Source organism: Parambassis ranga, chromosome 5 (genome assembly GCF_900634625.1).
Source record: "Parambassis ranga chromosome 5, fParRan2.1, whole genome shotgun sequence".
NCBI lineage: Eukaryota > Metazoa > Chordata > Actinopteri > Ambassidae > Parambassis > Parambassis ranga.
The window spans coordinates 15,199,625-15,217,076 of NC_041026.1; the positions used below are offsets into that span (position 1 = coordinate 15,199,625).

The following is a 17,452-nucleotide window of genomic DNA, read 5'->3' on the forward strand; positions in this document are numbered from 1 at the left end:
CCCAGAGGTCACACAGTTACCAACACGCATCCAACGCGCACTCTCAGATCCTGGGGTCTGTCTGACCTATCAGATTTTCACTTCCGCATATTTGGGTTCCCTCAAACGCTGCACCTGCTAATTTAGCTTCTCATATTAGCTCCTACATGAGCATATGCTAATAGGATGGTAAGCTAAAACAGAGATCCAGCACAGCAGCTGTGCTACCTGGATGGAGTTTACCTGGATGGAGTTTACCTGGATGGAGTTTACCTGGATGGAGTTTACCTGTCTGTGATCGTGGACATGGAAACGTCAAAGATGAGCATTAAGCAAAGTATGTTTTCATTACGTTAAGATGCCTGTGTTTATATTGTTGCCAGCTGTTGTTGGTATTTGTATGCCGTTTTTCTAGAAGCGTTCTGCGTTTTTAATTGTTTGCTAATTGAGATGCTAACACTTGAGGAAATACACAAATTTAAACTTATTTCTAAGCGGTATGTTGCTGCTGTTGTCTTTAGGGTTGATCTAATATCATCAATATCATCATCATCATCATCATCATCATCATTATTATTATTGTAGAAGCTGGCCTTTGGCAATGTAGTAGCTGGCATAGCTAATCTGATGGCATAGCTGCATAATAATTTTTGCTTTAAGCTAATTAAATGTCAAACCTTGCTTACATTTTTCATGTCATATCACTATTTTAATTACTCAAGCTCATGTTGTATCCTGTAACTGTACTTACTTAAGTGCAAACCACAGGCTGTCACCTCTAATCTAAGAATTCAAACTACTGCTTAGAATACATCTCTGTAGGTAAATGCTTTCATATTTCTTTCTTATTTGAGTGGACAGAATAATCTGTCACTGTCTGTGCATGGTGTTGTCCAAAGCCAAGTGCATAATATTTTGCAGACCATCTGCAAAAAAACAGAAAACTTTGGCTTCTATTGAGAGGAACTCAGGTCACTGTTCTTAACCCCCCCTCCTCTCTCCTCCTTTCTCCTGTGGACACAGGCCAGACATTTCACCACAATCGTGGTATGCAGCCTTGTGGCGATGAATGGAATTCCTATGCTATTGCTGGAGCTTTTTGTAAACTTTGCCGACTCAAATAGTATGACATAATAGAGTCTGTGTGTTTGCAAAAATTGCAATGTAGTAGTAGTAGTAGTAGTAGTAGTAGTGTGGTTGGATTTTTCTCTCATCCTGTTGTGAACTCTGGTTCTGACTCAAGGGTGAAAGCTGGGACAAAAGGGGGAACATCTGCCAGATTTAGTGCAAACATAATCAGCATTTTAGAGGTAGCAGCTTGTGTGTTGCTAAATATTACAGTCCAAGGACAGGTGGAGAATAACAAAAAAACTGTCCCGGGTAGATTTGTTCATTTTAGAATGACATGATGTTCAGATAACTGTCGTGCTTGGGTTTTATTGCGTTTGTCTTGGGTGCTTTATAAATGTGCAAATCTGTGCTGGTGAGGCTTGGATGGAATGAAAACTAAAACGTGGCTGCGCTTCATGAACACTTGGGGAGTTTACGAGCAGGTCTGATCCAAACAGACAGTGAGCTACCTGAAGGCACCGCAGAATACTGAAATATGAGATTCCTTTGAGTTTCCCTCCATGGGATGTTCTCTGGTGTGTATTATAAAGTCATATAAAACACACGCATTCACAAAGAGGCATTCAGAGTCTCCTGCAGTCATATAAACACCATACAGTGTATGTCTTTGTATGTAACACTGCACAAATACACACATGTATTTTTACACCTTAGGCCTAGCCTGCCTTGGCTGCTACTCAACACCTGGGTTTTTAAAGAGAAGTTGCTGCATTTGTAATGAAGATTTTCCAAACAATCAAGGGGTTCCAGGAAGAAAGCAAACCACCAGCATAGGACCCCTCGAGCGCAGAGCCGAGCCAGTGTGCCATGCAGGAGGAATAAATCAGAGAAAGAAAAGAGAAGAAAATGACAGTACGGGGGAGTGAGAGAGGGAGAATAACACTTTAAACCCCCCCCCTCTAATTTTCCACACAGATGGGAGCTTAAAGCACTTTTCAACGCAGAGCAGTCGTCTCCTATTTCAATGAAACATTTGATCTTGTCCCCACAAAATCCTCCCTGAGCTGGTTGCTGCCACTTTCTAAGATGTGAAGTTTTAAGGAAGTTTTATTTTAACTACATAAACTTCATGACTTTGTTTTTGTGGAGGGTGATTCCATAATAAATGATTGGTAGTTTATTTAGAGAGTACTTTGCTCATAGAAAGAAGAGGGCAGACGCTGAGACAAAGGATAGACAATACAACAACAGAGAAGAAGAGGAAGTACGACTGACTGTGCGCAAGCTTTGTGACTTACCTTTGATCCAGGAGAGCCAGGGAAGCCTGGAGCTCCAGCAGGACCGACAGGGCCCTATAGAGAAGGAAACGCAGTCCATCAATTTCATTGTTAAATACTGACATATCCAGGTGTGAAGGTTTAGACTCTCTCTGCATGCTGCCATGGGTTGAGTGTGTGTGGAGAGGTGAAGGGAATGAGGGTTACTTACAGGGGGACCAGCAGGACCAGACAGGCCATCATTTCCACGTGCTCCCTGAACAGAGTGAAGAATTCATCATGAGCACATGGCAGAAAAACAACAGGACAAACAGTCAGCAAACATAAATTTTGGCAGCTTGGTTTGGATGCTTTTCACTAATGCTCTTGAGTATGCTGTGAAGCAGACATTAAAAAGAATAGGGAGGCATCTGAACCATCTGTTATAAATTAAGTTTGCAGCCAATAACAGTGTGTGAAAAAGATGGCACCTACAGCTACTCCACTGGATCCAGGACGTCCTCTCTCGCCAGGCAAACCACGAGGTCCCTACACAGGAGGAGGAGAGAAGAGGAAGCTTTTAACATTGACTTATCATTTAGACTGAATGGTACATGTTGTGTTCCTCCTCATGTGTTGCTGTGATTTAAACGAGTACACACCATTGGTCCGGGAGCACCGCTCTCTCCGGGAGCACCAGCCTCACCCTGAAACGAAGGAAGATTTAGCCGTTAGCATGGAGTGGGAATCCTAAAGGTCGACACTTCAGAGTTATATGTAGCTTATTCATAAATTTGGCAACAATGACTGATGTTGAAGTGTGTGTCTGCACACCCATCTGGGGAGATTACACACAGTGTTAACTCTAGGAGGTCCTACCTTAGATCCAACAGCTCCAGTCTCTCCCTTTGTGCCATCAAGACCGGGGTAACCCTAAAACAGAGTAGAGAAGGAAAGAGGAAGAGTTAGGATTCTGAGAATAACAACATTAACCTGAATGTTTGTTGAAAAATAATAACACAAACTCACTCTGTGTCCCTTGATGCCAGGCAGACCAGGAGTTCCTGGGAATCCACGAGCTCCCTAAGATGCAGGAGGAGAAAAGATGGAGGAGGTCAATATTTAAAAGAGGGAAAGGACATGAAGGTAAACATATATAAAATAATGTTAACATGAATATGTAGTGTATAAGGGATGATGTGTACATGTAATAAAAAGATTTTAAGACTACTAGACACTTTCAGACATAATTGATTTCCATCTGACTGAAGTTCTTCTCATTTTGATTCGAGCTGTTTTTGAACTGGTGCACATTTCACATATACTGGTGATTTCTTTTGTATATATCAAAATTTTAAGTGGTATTATTGAGTGACACTTGGAAAGTCCTAATTACTCATCATTAAAATATCTATATCACCAGATTTATAAAGTGTAAATGAGTCATTATGAGCTGGAAAGAGACTAAATAACTCACCTGAGGTCCGGTAGGTCCACGCTCACCTGATTTGCCAGGTTTGCCAGCCTCACCCTAAAGCAGAAAGGGCAAACATATGAGCAAATATTGTTATTTGTTTCCTTTTTTGTGACAGCATAAATGTTTATAGAAATTGTGTATTTTATCAAGTTTAATGTTGCTGATATGAGCACTCCTAGTGGACACATAGTGTCAGGTCATGTGCTGCCATCATGTGGTTAAAAGTGGGAACTACTACCTGATGTCTGTGATCTCTGTGTTAAATCTGTGATAAAAATACAGCTTGAATTATGAATGATGTGTTACTTCACATCATGCATAAAAACAGCTGACTGATGAAGAGCTCTCTGTCAGATTAAAAAAAAATTAAAGAGGACCTTCTGATGGCACATCATAAATTGTGCATTTAGTCACAAAGACAAAAGCTGCGTTACTTTGGCTGCCGCTTTCTGTCTCAGTGCAGTGGGGATTGTAATATGTTTACCTAATGATTTTCTTAAAGTGTTAAATACATAGCAATGCTGGTTAGAACGTGTTTACCACAGAATGGTAAAATTTAATATATTTAAAACGCAAGGATAACACAATGTAAAGACAATTTTTCTGAGGGATAGTTTACTTCCTTGTAAGAGGTTAGGAGGAGTTACACAATGTTTTTACTCTGATAACTTTACAAGTTGACTCCCCTCTAATGGGCCTGTGTCTATGGTGTAAGGGAGAAGGAACTGTAACTTGTTGGAGTTGCTGCTTGTTAATTTTTTTTATTTATATGACATCTGACAGTCACACTTACATCATCTCCAGGTTTTCCAGAAGGTCCAGGAGGGCCACGGGGACCCATGGGGCCCTGTGGGTAACAAAAAAAACACAAGGTAAGATACAGTAACCATATTGACCAACAGAGGGAGGTGTTACACAGGTTAAAAATTGCAACTCGTGGCAGTAACTTTGTTTTATAATCAAACCTGTCAGAAAACAAATAAAAATGACAAATCCCTTAAACAAATGGCACAAATTCATCTGAACTATCTGGGTAAGAAGCTGTTGTGTTTACAGCTACGTTAATTAATCAAATAAGTGATGATTTGTGTACCTGACTTCACAGTTCCAGGCTCCAGTTTCCATTTAAATACCTTTTTTTTCTCTATGTATACTAAAACTTTTTGCCATAATGTAAAAGACCAGCATGGACAAAAAGCTAAAAGTATCTCTGGACTTCACGTTTTGTCAACATTGTGACCCCTCTGCAGATCAAGTTATTTGCTGGAAGGAAGTTTGACTTTAATCACACATAATGATGTACTGGCAAACTTATAAAGGAGGAGGCATCTCAGTGATGGTCAGCCAGCTTATGTGAGCTCCACATGAGCAGATTAACACAGCAGTGGGGAGACCTTGCTTTGACGGGAGGGCAGTCTGATTTCGAAAAGCTCTGCAAGGGGCAAGGACTTGGGCAGTAGGGGAAGAAAGATACTATGAAAAACATTCGTACGAACACAAGCATTATTTGAGTGTAAGAAATCTGGATTCAGGCTGCACCAGAAAGGGGAGTGCACACACTTCTTTTTAACTTTAAGAGTGCAGGCTTGGACCACACATTTTGTGTTTGATATGTGGGCTGCTCACAGTTATGCTGTGTATTCAGGTCTGACTTTACTCACATTATAGCATTTTTGGAGACCACAACTCTATGTGGTGACTTGCAACAAACACAAGAGATAAAGAAGCATTGAGGGGAAAATGAACAACCTCAGAAGGTCCCAAGAGAGACTAACAAGTACTACAACCGTGCAGGAGAAGGAATAGTGTGTGACACTAGGGGATTACTTACTGATTGTCCGGGCTCTCCAGCCTCTCCTGGGTTGCCTTGGAAACCTTGTGGGCCCTGAGATGTGGAAAGAAGAGAGAGATTATGTGAAGAGAGTGACAAAAAAAATGAGAGGATTTATCATATTTAGGATCCAGCTTCTGGAATGTGCAGATTCTGTATTTCCAGTTTCTTGTGACCCTTGGTTATGTAGTTGAGAATGATGAGGTAGTGAATATGTGTAATTTAAGTGCATCTTAACTCTTCATTAAAAGCTAAAAAAGCATTCACATGTACACCTCCTTTTCCTCTTTACAAATGTAAACGCTATCCTTTTCTTAGAGAGTTCTCTCCTCACCTCTCCAGATGTGGGCTCAAGGTGATTAAGCCATCAAGTTGAGGCATGTCAGCTGGCACTGCTGACAACTCAGCTTTATTCGCACATTTACTCTAGAGGCTGGTAGCAAGGGTTGAAAGGGCTACAGGTAAAGCTTGGTTGCAGGTAGGAGTGTGTGTGTGTGTGTGTGTGTGTGAAAGATTAATTGTCAGGTGTTCTGCAGTATGTCTGTGTTGTGGCACAGGAAAAAGCCCTGGAGCCTGCAGCTGTGCCACCTTCCTCTAGGGAAAACGGCTTGCAGTTAAAAGAGGTGAAGAGTGTAAACATTTATCTCCAACAGCTTCTGGTATGCACACCTTTTTCCTTTTGAAAGTCAGTGGTCATTTGAGGTCAATATTGTCATTAAATACAGCAGAGGAAGGAGACGATGTGGCTTACGAACACAGCTTTAATTAAGAGATTTAGCCGTGAGTATCCTGTCTGCGAGCGTGCACAGGATCCTGTCTACAGGTGCCCCTTTAAAGGCGTGTTGTTTTTAGGAGTACAGGAGGTACTTACAGGTGATCCGGTTGGGCCAGGTGGTCCTCTGGGACCCATAGGGCCCTGAGGGGGAAGAACAGAGAGCAGATGCACAACATCAGGATAGTGCACATAATCCCATCCCTCACACATTTCAGACCACACATAAATCACACTAGAGCACAATTATACATTATACATTTTGTAATTCAGTTTAAGTGTGTAAAGGGGAAACCCTGCACTTGAATCCATTTGTCTTCAGTTAGAAGCTATAAAAACGTATCACCTGCTTTGCCCCAAAGCTACATAATACTGAGCAGACCTACTTGTCAAAAACAAAAATCGTTTTGAAATTCCTCAGTTGCATTCAGACCTTCTCTTCCTCCCTGTTCCTCTTCTCTTTAGCCCCCCCCTTTTCACTTCTCCCAGCTATGTTTCCCACTGCCTGTGTGTTTCTACAGTTCAGAGGTCAGCTGTAGTGTTGTACTCTATATAGAGGGGATGTTGAAGCCTTTTTAGTTTAAAAAAAAATCTTTGTTCTAGATGTGAGACAATTAAGTAGGTGAGAAACCTTCAATGGCGCTGACTGAACCCTAATCTGATCTTTGAGTTTGGCTGGACTTCATGTTAAGAAGAGAAAATACATTTTGTGGTCATGAGGAGTCAAATCTCTTGTGCCTAATTGTTTTGAGACACAAAATGTTTACAAAAAAATGTACACAAAATGTTTACACATTCATTTACACAGAAATCGATCGATCGATCATCAAGTGGGTAGGTATTTCCTTTTGAATTTCAGAGAATTCAGATTTCTTGTGACAGCTGTTCATCCAGATTAAAACATTTTCCTTTCAGTAGTCTTGCTTTTATGGACCCTCATTCAAAAAATCAGGGACTGGAGCCAAAGAAAATGTCACAGCTCGGCACAGAGGTCCTCAGAATTGAATGAAAGTCACCATTCAGGTTGTGTAGGACGCCTTCACCACAGAGGGTTAGAGAGTTATCAATGGGGCTCTATATCTTTATGTGTGTGCATACGTTTCTGTAAGAGTGTTGTTTGATTTTTATAGTATGTGTTTAGTTGTAGAGAAAGGAGTCCGGTTATAAGCTTGACTTGTGATTTGACCTCAGTTCCAGTTTGTTCTTTCACTGCTCTCTCTCCGCCTCCAGCAGGGTTGCAAATGCCAAAGTAAATGAAGGTTGGCTTCAAAAAGGCCCAGTATTGTGGCGAGCTCTCAGACAGACACGTGGTAGGACAGTCAAAAGGAGTGAAGCCACACAGATTGATGCTAACCGCCCCCCCTCAGGTTCCTCCCTCCTGGCAACTCAAACCTCTGCTTGGCTGAGATGCTGCTTTAAACCAAAATAGCTCCCAGTGTGCTCCCTGGTCCATGCTGGCAAACCCACGGCAGCAGTGGTTTTTCAAGAGTTAGAAATATAATGACGATAAATGGCTGCTTCCTCAGTTTGTAGAACAACTCCTCTGTACTCCATGCGAGGTGTTTATTTTTCATCACAGCACAGAACTTGGCTGCATCTTTCCCCCAACATGGGGGAAAATGCTCATTTAATCTCCAAGCCAGCGACAAAATGCACTCTGGCAGTGGTATTGAGTCAGCTCTCTTTTCTTCCTCTGTATAAAATCCTTAGTTAGTGTCTTATCTCCTGGTGAATGATGATGATGATGATGATGATGACATGTCCATCTCATAAATTAACCATGTGATGAAGGTCATTTAAAAAAGTTCTTCCTGTCCCACCAGAATGGCTTAAGTTCAGAATCGGCTTCCCAAAAAAATGGCACTGCCAGATGCTTGATGGTGCAAATATTTGAAGCAGGCCTTCAGGTGGAAAAGCTCTTAATGCTTTTTTGGAGCACTTTGTCTTGTTTCCAAAACTCAGAGTCAAAACAGCCAACTGTAAAAAAAAAAAAAAAAAAAAAAAAAAAAAAAAACGTGGAGTGGGGGAGTGGCACCAGCTCCCATCATCACTTGCTCACCATTGGTCCTTGCATCACACCCATCTGTGCGCCGCCGGACTTCTCGTCAAAACCACCAGCCATCTGCGCTGCAAAGTTCTGGAAAGGAAAAAAGGTGTAAAATCATTATTATCAACCCAGATAAAGTTTGCTTTATGGACAATCTTGACATCTTATAAACTGAGAAAGATAATTGCTGGTAAATCTTAAAAGCAGAGAACGTATGTCAAATTGCAACATCTTTGCAAACAGCTCAACAGTTTCAAGGTCTGTTTTGGAAGACAAAAGTCTTGAATTGCTTGAGTTTGGGGGGAAGCTGGCCATTTTGGCAGGAGGGAGAATTGACTTTTAATAGATTGTCAGTGGCGGAGCTCATTATGTGAATCCTGATGCAAACAGAAGAGAGACAGAGGGCATGTGAACATTTTTTTTTTTACAAAGACTCTCCCCTCAGAAAAGCTCCTTCCAGTCCCCTCCCTGAGTCAATCACACACCTCCTATCCTCCCTTCTTTTCTCCTACAAAGAATGAGAGGCATTCAGTGTATTCTTTCTCTCTGCATCCACTTAGTGTTGTCTTTCTGCCTCCTCCCATTTCCCACATCTTTAAGATCACCCCCCCCCCCAGGCTATTCTTGGCCTTGCATCAGTGTTGACTTCTAGCCCACCATGTATCCCACCAAATCATGGTATACTTACTCCACCAAGGCCAGGGGGTCCATTAGGTCCTGGAGGTCCAGGAGGGCCGGGGTTTCCAGGGGTTCCAGGCTCACCATCCCTGCCGCGGGGGCCAAGACTTCCCTGAAATAGACAAATAAAATAAAATATGAAGAGGACAATTAGTATAGCCTGAGGTAATAATGGTTGTCCCTTGTAATATCTCAAAACCATCTGTCACAGTCCATGCAGTGAGGCAGAAGCCAGCAATCATCATTTATTTTATTCATTATTTATCTGCAGATTATTGTCTTAGTTTTTGGTAGACAAGATGTCACAGTTGTCTCTTTGCTGAGGCATTAATTTGACAAGCTGGTACAAGAAAATAATTACTTTGACTCGCTGGATTTCATTGTATTATAAACCAGTTAATCGTTACTTATTATGTGACAAAAATGTTAAATATTCACTGTTACAAGTGAGAATTTATTGATTTCAGGTCTGTGTGCCAAAATGTGAGCTCAGGAGTACTTTGGATAAATCATTACACAGTTACTGGCAGCTGATATGACCACAAGCTTCTGACACAAGCCTAAAGCTCAGCTGAACATTCTCCAAATTACACTCACAGTGTACATGCGAGAACTCAACTATACTTGAGCTGCAGGGGTCCATCAGTACAGAACTAGTCCTTTAAAACTCAACAGCAAAAATGCCCTGATACTTCATTGTCAAAACAGAATATTTTTTCTTTAAAGGTTGTAGTGTATGCTGATGATGACTACCTGGCATACCTTCCTGCATGTAGTGACAAAAAACCCTGCGAGGGGATCCAAAACAAAAGAATGTGCTGAACACCAAGAAGGCTGCTTAACCTCCGCACACCAAATCTCATTCCACCGTATGCTTAAATCTGCATAAACAAGACGACTACACGACATAAACTCCTCGTCTGCAGCCGCTATCAGATCTAAGTCTTGTTGCATTAATGAGCTGATCAAAGCGCGGCGACTGCGGTGATGCTGAGCTCCCACACTGACTGGCTGTGAGGCCTCTGAGGTTTACATTATGAGTCTCCGACAGCCTCACATCTGTTAAACAACCCAGACCACAGCAGACCACACAGCCAAATGGAAATGACACATGACAAGTTAGAGTTGCTCAATGAATGGCTACCATTCTGCAAGCTCCAACAGAATCCTCATACCCCCCCCCCCCCCCACCAAGACCTAAAGAAATGAGAATCAATTGGACGTACTGTACTTTTTTTTCTAAACAAAAAAAAACTGTCAAACTGACCTTCTCTCCTTTTTCTCCTCTTGATCCACGGGGTCCTTGCTCTCCTGGTGGGCCCTGGATGAACATGAGATAGCGAAGTAGTCAGTAACTGCAGGTGTTCTCTGAGTATATGTGAGCTCAAGAAACGGCTGTGGCCTTTTAACTATGCTACTGTTATGTCAGATTGGCTTGCATTTCCAGTCACTGTAACTGGCAGTGAAATGTGATACCTACTGTATATCATTACTTTAAATTCACTGTTTTTCTATTGCAAAATAACTACATACTGTTAAACATGTTTAAAAGTATTCAAGGAAAAATGCTGAAATTATTGGTGCATACCATTGGGCCAGCTGGTCCTCTTGGTCCTACAACCTATATGGAAAGAAAACAAAGATACACTGTCAGTTATCTTTAACCTCTACCCCCACTACTTAAGCTGACATTTACCAGATGTATTTGCACACAAGAAATTTGGGGAAACGTGATCTTTCGTCTCTCTCATCAGAGCAGACTTGTTAATTGCTAATCACTTCGAGCAAAGCATTATAAGAAACATACAATAAACAATGCCTTATTTCCTGCCATGAACTTGTATTCCCACAGAGGGGTAAAACATTTCCAGGTGCAGCAGCAGCAGGACATTTCTCCATCTCTCTCTCTCTCTGAGAGGGTCTTTATGCAGTATTGTATGGAGGCCTTTATTGTGCTTGGCTGTCTTCTTGATGAGTGGGGTAACTGACCTTCCTCCTCTCTTTCTCAGTCATTCTTCAGTAAGCTAGTGGTATTGAGTTGTTTTTAAAAACTGAAATGGTTTTATATACTCTCACAAGCAGGGATAAGATGCTGCTGTGTGTCTAATTTAGTACTTTATACTTATTTCCATTTGATGTAATCCTTCACAGACTAGTTTCTTTTCAGGTTAAAAGTCTACAAACAACAGTGACATAATGTAAAATTAACTTAAGAGGCTTTTTCCACTCATAACCAATTTTTAAGTTACTTCTAAATGAAGGACCTCTACATAAGCGTACTCTTTATTATCAGTATTGCTAACACTCATAATAACTATATCTTCTACTGACTACCAACAAGGATTCATGTGAGATTGAAATAGATTTGTAAATACAGTTAAGAGAGTTTTACCCAATTATAAAAAATACTTTTTTACCACTTACATCTGTAATGTCTCCGGGTTCGCCCTTCTGTCCCTGATAAACAAGATAAAGCACAGAATGTGTCATTTATATCCTTTTCTTCAGCTATATTTTAAAAGTCTGCTTAGATTTTGATGCTTTAATGCAGTAAACTGGTCATCACAAAAGACAGAAAGTAAGTATCCCCTGTAGAGTCTTATAAATGCAGCACAAGGTGCGAACAGGAAATAACTATTATCCATCTGGCAAAGCTCTTTCACATCAAAGTCTCATCTTAATCTTAAACTACAGGGCCTGACCCACAGCCCTGATAGGAGTCTGAGACAGATATAATTTGCTGTGGAGCTTCCACACAGTATTTAAGTATCATATAGTGTCTCACCTTAGCTCCAGGTACTCCTGTTGAGTGTCCGGCCAGGGCAGAGGGAAGGAGACACATCACAGTTAGTGAAAAGATTAAACAGAAACGGTCAATGGAGGGTCATACAGTTTCCCAGAACCCACAAGAGTCTATTGGTGCCTGGATCCAATTGTACTTTAGTAAATTAAATTGTTCTAAAGACCACCACCAAATCAAATCAATTTCAGCACTTAAAGTGCCCATTACGATTGAAGGTGTTCTCACCATCTCCCAGGTAAAGCTCAAAGCAAAGCAGCAAAGTAGCAAAGCAAAGAAAGGTCAGATATCATGTATCTTGACTTTTTAACAGGGTTAAAAAAAGTTAAGCAGTGTTACAGTTGTCATTTTTATGCCTAAATTTTGGCATTTTAAGTAGGGCTGGGTGTCGTTTAAATTGTTCTCATACAAATGCAAATGTGATATGTGAGTTTAAATAATAGTGACAAAAATATACATTTCAAGATCTTACCACCGGTATTTCTTTTTTCTATATGTATGCAATTGAATTATCCATTAAGTGTTGCCTTAATACAAGTAGGTGTATACGACAAAAGTGTCTGTGCGGCACTTGTCTGGATACAAAGTAACGAGGAGTGAGATTTGATATCCAGCCCTGTTTTGAAGCGGTTGATAATTTTGTTTTTATGACTCTGCATGTAGTATTACTTTTTTCTAAGCACCTTATTTTGCCTTACTTATTCAAAATAAGTACATTATAAAGCATTTTAACCCACAAGCATGCACTGAAAACAGTGACACTTCTGATTTCACTTATGCTCCTCGACTGACTTATGTTTATGTTTCCAAAGCTGGCCCACAGTGTTTGGATATTGGGGGTCTTTGTTTATCAGGAAGCAATGGCACTTTGAAACAGGGTGAATGGCTCCTTCAAATAGCCTGAACTCTCAGAAGAGTGTCACGGTACTTTCCTGCCATCAGATCTGATCTACAGAAATCCACAGAGAGGATATAGAGTAGAAATGCGAGGCCATGTCTGCTTGACTGAGGTATTTCCTTAATGACTCCCACATGTGTTCATGATACTGAGTGAAGGAGAGAGTATTCAAACAAGATGGAGCCAAGGTGAGCCAGCTATGGAAAAATGATGGTGAGGCAGCATTGTACTGAAATCCTGTCAGATGTGTCACTGTTGCTGTTTATTTCTTATCATTTGTTTGCTTTGGGGATAGAAAACTGTATTCAAATCAAAGGCTGACTTATAGGAGCCTGATTAAAGAGTCAGAAGTTAAACAGCAACTAGCCAACCTTTGATTAATACCAAACTTTCTGTGTGTCGTTTTCTCCCCAAAATAAACAACATGATCCTTTACAGTAATTTATTTATGAGAGGTGTGTGATAAATAAATTACAACCAATGGGTGGAGATGGATCAGCAGCGCAGATGGGGCAACACTCTCCGAATGGGATTTCAGGTTTGGGGCAGTCTTTTAGCTCCTCGCAGACAATTTCATCGCACAGGACGGTTCCAGTGTCACACACACAGATGCGACAGGGTTCTGGTTTCCATACGTCCTTGTCGCTATAACGCTGTCCATCTTGTATACAGCTAAAAGCATCCTCCTCTGTGTGTGAGAGCAATCACACAGAGGTCCAGGCAGGAGGAAGGAAAACATGAGATTAGACATCAGATGTACATATTTTGTCATAACTCAGACACAAATTCATTGTAAAGCATCTCAAACCAGTTCAGATGGGAGACAGATGAGGTTATCCACAATAATACAATAATAATATTTTTCTTGCTCAAGGATAAGTAGAAAGTCTGGTTTTCTGTTTTAAAATTGAGATAACTCTTTGAAATTAGTCACATTTTCTATGAATTTCCAGCTTTTCTCGATAGACTGTTCAACTGTTTTTGTTGTTTTACTGATATTTATGGCTAAAGATAATTCTCACATTTGAGAAGATTACATTACAATGGCCATAATGCAATATATTGTGCAATATATAACGCAAAATAATATCTATCTGAAAAAGTAGTTCTTTATTTTGCAGAATGCTATATATTAGGTATGCCCAATATATAATACACTATTTTTTGGACTATATTACTGATATTTATTACACATACCTTAGGGAAAATAAGAAAATCTTGCAATATAGGAGGTTTTGCGCTTTGGTCATCAATAAGAACCTGTATTTTATTTATCAACAAGTATAATGATTCTTGATTACTTTACTTTTGAGACTCTAATTTTTATGATTCCAATTTTTGATGTTACAGCCGTGTTCCTCTGATCACATAAAATTAATCATTGCTGCTAAGTTACTTAATAAATGAAATATCTTCAGTGAGCACAGGGTGGCAGTGTAGCACCACAGAATCACAGTGAAGCTGAGTAAGACCTGCAGGAAACCTCCAGTAACTTCACAGGACTGTGTGCCTGAATTCCTCGACAAGTTAAATATAGGGCTCATTTACATTGCGGGAGACACCCTAATTTACTGCAAAGGAGACAGACTTTGCATTCAGTAAAATGAAAATGTTGGGATTTTTTTTCTCAGACCACAGCCAGGCAAAGAGCAGAAGGGGAACGTGACAGAGGAGGTGTTTGAATGCAGCTACTGTACAGGTTCAGGAAAATGTAACGATAAGAACAGGTAATTAGTGATAGCTTAGTTTATTTTCCAGTCTGGCAACTTTCTCTTGATGACAAACAGGAGGCCAAACACCTGTTGAAAGAAATGCTCTGATTGGAGTCAGTGAACCCATGCTGAGAGGTGAAGCTGGTTGACGCACCAAAAGGGAGGCCTCAGGGTACAGGCTGCTATGCTGAGAGAAGGAGCAAGTACAGTAGCTATATTTACCTTTGTGCACTGCTTAAGTCTCGGTAATCTAATGGACCTCAGCAGCAATGAAAGAGGTCTTTCTGGAAAGGCACAGAGTGGCCAATTCACGAACTACTGCCCTATATAAACAGGGGGAACATTTGAAACCCCATCTGGAAGCCATAGTTTTGTCCAATGCCAGTTCAAACACGTCAGAGAAAAGAAAATGGTCAGCTTTCATGCACATACCTTGCGGCTTTGACATTTCATTTTACAGGACTGGATGTACTATCAAAGGCCTGCACCTGTCCTTTCACTGACTCAAATATGAGAGATTCTCCTGATATGGGGATAGTCCGGGACAAAGGCTCCACTATCTGCTGTAGAACTGATAGAAAGCTGGCTTTTCGTCACTGTGGATAATTTGTATGTCTCCTCTCTCCCTTGTGTTGGCAGCAACATTACTTTCCATCCAATGAAAATTGTAAAGTGAACCCAGGCATACCTGGAGGACATCAGAGTAAACTCTGCCTGATGCATCTCCATGAATTGGTAGTCAGTGGCCTCAAAATTGAGAGCTAATGACCCTGACCCCTCTTCCCTCTGAGCTTGCCTGCTGTACTGGGGTCATAATCAGACCTCTTTACCTCTTCAGTGTCTCAAAAAAACAAAAAACAAAAAAAACACCTCTCTGAGAGAGTAACCTGAGACTTGCAATTGCTTTGGCATGACTATATCCCCCTTTTCCTCGTTTGTCTGGGAAAATACATCATTTTTTCTTCCACCTCAAAATCTTGCTAAGCTTGACTTGCTGTGTAGTGAGAAGACCGGACTTCTCAGAATTACAATAACAAAGTCCCTGTCTTAATATTTTTCCATTTACCTCTCTCTTGCACCCTGGCTCTGTCTCTCTCTCTGGGCTGACTGTCACAGCTTATGGGTAATCTTTTAAGCAGATGGAAACCCTGAAATCATATGGAACATTATTTCTGGCCCAAATCTGCTGGCGTACCTTTACTCTCTTGTGGATACTAAAATCAATAATAATGACTAATAATCCTGCTCTGTCTTAATAAAAGAAGAGAAAATGTGAAGGTATGGGGAGTGAAATGGAGACTGTACCATTCTTATTTGAGTGAATATCAAAATAAAAAGTCATTTTTTTGTTATTAATCCGCCTTTCCACCTCAACAAGCCAGGATTCGCCTGGATGCCCTCTGACAGCAATGGAATGTGAACACTTTTCACTAAAGGCCCTTGAGCCTGGCCACCTTTCACTTTTTTGCCCCCCCCCTCCCCCCCCTCCCCCCCGTTAAATTAAGTGAATCTGCAGTTTAAAGGAGAGTCTGTCAAGGCCCTAAAGCGCCCACAGGTGTCTGGCAACTTTAGACAAGAAGGGGGAGTTAGAGTAAAGCACTGAGCTCAGTTTGCAGAATCCTGTGATTTTTTTGTGGGTAAAATAGTTAATTTGGATCAGAATTAATCAATTCTGCTGAGCGCATCAGAACTTAAATAACTACACAGATGCAAAAATAGTTGCATCTTTGAGCGCTTTATTTTGCGTAATTCTCCCTCTCCTCTCCATCCATTTCCTTATTCTTACGCACGGCCCCAGCTCTTATATATTGAGTTATAAATCACTGCACATACAGTAAGATCAGGATTCCTGATGGACAACAGGTCCACTGTTATCATCAGTGATAGAACTTTTTACGCAACAGAGCATCCAGATAGACGTAAAGTTTCTGTGCGTAAATGACGCAAGTTTGTAACCAACTCAGCCCAAACACACAATAACAAGTTTAAAACTGTTTAAAGTGTTAAGAATTTCTCTTAGTGCACTTTAAATGGTAAAGTTAAGTTTCTTCATCAGAGAAATAAAACTGCCACTTACGGTCGCTCTCCTGCTGACATCTCACAACGGTTAATAGACAAACTTGGGTTGCTACAAGTAGCAGTACAGTCCTGGAATCCATAAAACTGAACATGTCTAAATATTAGACATGCAGAGCCCTTGAGGGAGAAAGAAGGGTGCGAAAGGAGCGGAGGCTTCTCTCAGTATTTAGTGTTTGTGTCCCCAGTTAAAAAAAAGCCGGATCATTCGACATTCACCCTTTCCCAAAAACCGATGGAGTGAATCCAGCGGCAGGACCCGGACCTGCAGCAGAAACTCAGCACCGACCGCTTCAGGCCAGACGCTGTAGTTTTATGTCCCCGTTACCTTCAATGAATCTTCGTATATTCCCAAATATCAGTCCAGCCCCTTACCCCCTGTCAGGCTGAAATCTGAGCCCCGTTTCCCTCCCATTCTGTCTCCCAGGTTCCATTATTGCAGGCTCAGACCACTCCTTTCCCCCATGTGCTGAACTGGACCCAAAAAAAGTCTGAAACTTTTTTCATCCTAAATTTTGGTGCCCTTCCCCTTTTCTCCCCCGCCTTGTTCATCGAAAGCATAGCGATGTCAGAATCGGTTCGTTACGCTTACTGAAGGCGCTGCGTCTTTGCTTTGTCATGTGGGACATGCAAACGATGAACGCAAGTTCTTGTACTCAAGAACACCCACCTGATGCTGAAAGTTAGACTGCTTTAAAATTGTTCATAACATAAGACACTGTCCATGGCATTATTTGATTGATTGATTTTGATATTGATTAATTGAGACAATTATACTGTATTAAGTACACAACCTGAAGGCCATAACACCATGTTAAAATGTTATATACACAAAAAAGTGTTTTTAAGTCTTGC

The 17,452-nt window shown here is 40.9% G+C and overlaps 1 protein-coding gene across 2 annotated transcripts in view; it reads right to left on the minus strand.

The window, feature by feature from the left end:
- Positions 1–16,822, minus strand: part of col2a1b (collagen, type II, alpha 1b) — a 34,862-nt gene extending 18,040 nt beyond the window's left edge. The window contains exons 1-18 of one of the 2 annotated variants that reach the window (XM_028406183.1): positions 16,599–16,822; positions 13,288–13,497; positions 11,897–11,913; positions 11,536–11,568; positions 10,700–10,732; positions 10,379–10,432; positions 9,122–9,223; positions 8,446–8,523; positions 6,486–6,530; positions 5,615–5,668; positions 4,577–4,630; positions 3,784–3,837; positions 3,336–3,389; positions 3,186–3,239; positions 2,969–3,013; positions 2,802–2,855; positions 2,539–2,583; positions 2,349–2,402 (exon numbers count right to left, since the gene is read on the minus strand). In XM_028406183.1, the coding sequence (XP_028261984.1) occupies positions 2,349–2,402; positions 2,539–2,583; positions 2,802–2,855; positions 2,969–3,013; positions 3,186–3,239; positions 3,336–3,389; positions 3,784–3,837; positions 4,577–4,630; positions 5,615–5,668; positions 6,486–6,530; positions 8,446–8,523; positions 9,122–9,223; positions 10,379–10,432; positions 10,700–10,732; positions 11,536–11,568; positions 11,897–11,913; positions 13,288–13,497; positions 16,599–16,692 (1,134 nt within the window). In that variant the 5' untranslated portion in view covers positions 16,693–16,822. The remainder of the gene's footprint in view (positions 1–2,348; positions 2,403–2,538; positions 2,584–2,801; positions 2,856–2,968; positions 3,014–3,185; positions 3,240–3,335; positions 3,390–3,783; positions 3,838–4,576; positions 4,631–5,614; positions 5,669–6,485; positions 6,531–8,445; positions 8,524–9,121; positions 9,224–10,378; positions 10,433–10,699; positions 10,733–11,535; positions 11,569–11,896; positions 11,914–13,287; positions 13,498–16,598) is intronic. The other variant, XM_028406184.1, reaches the window with a different exon arrangement.
- Between the last annotated feature and the right edge of the window lie 630 nt (positions 16,823–17,452).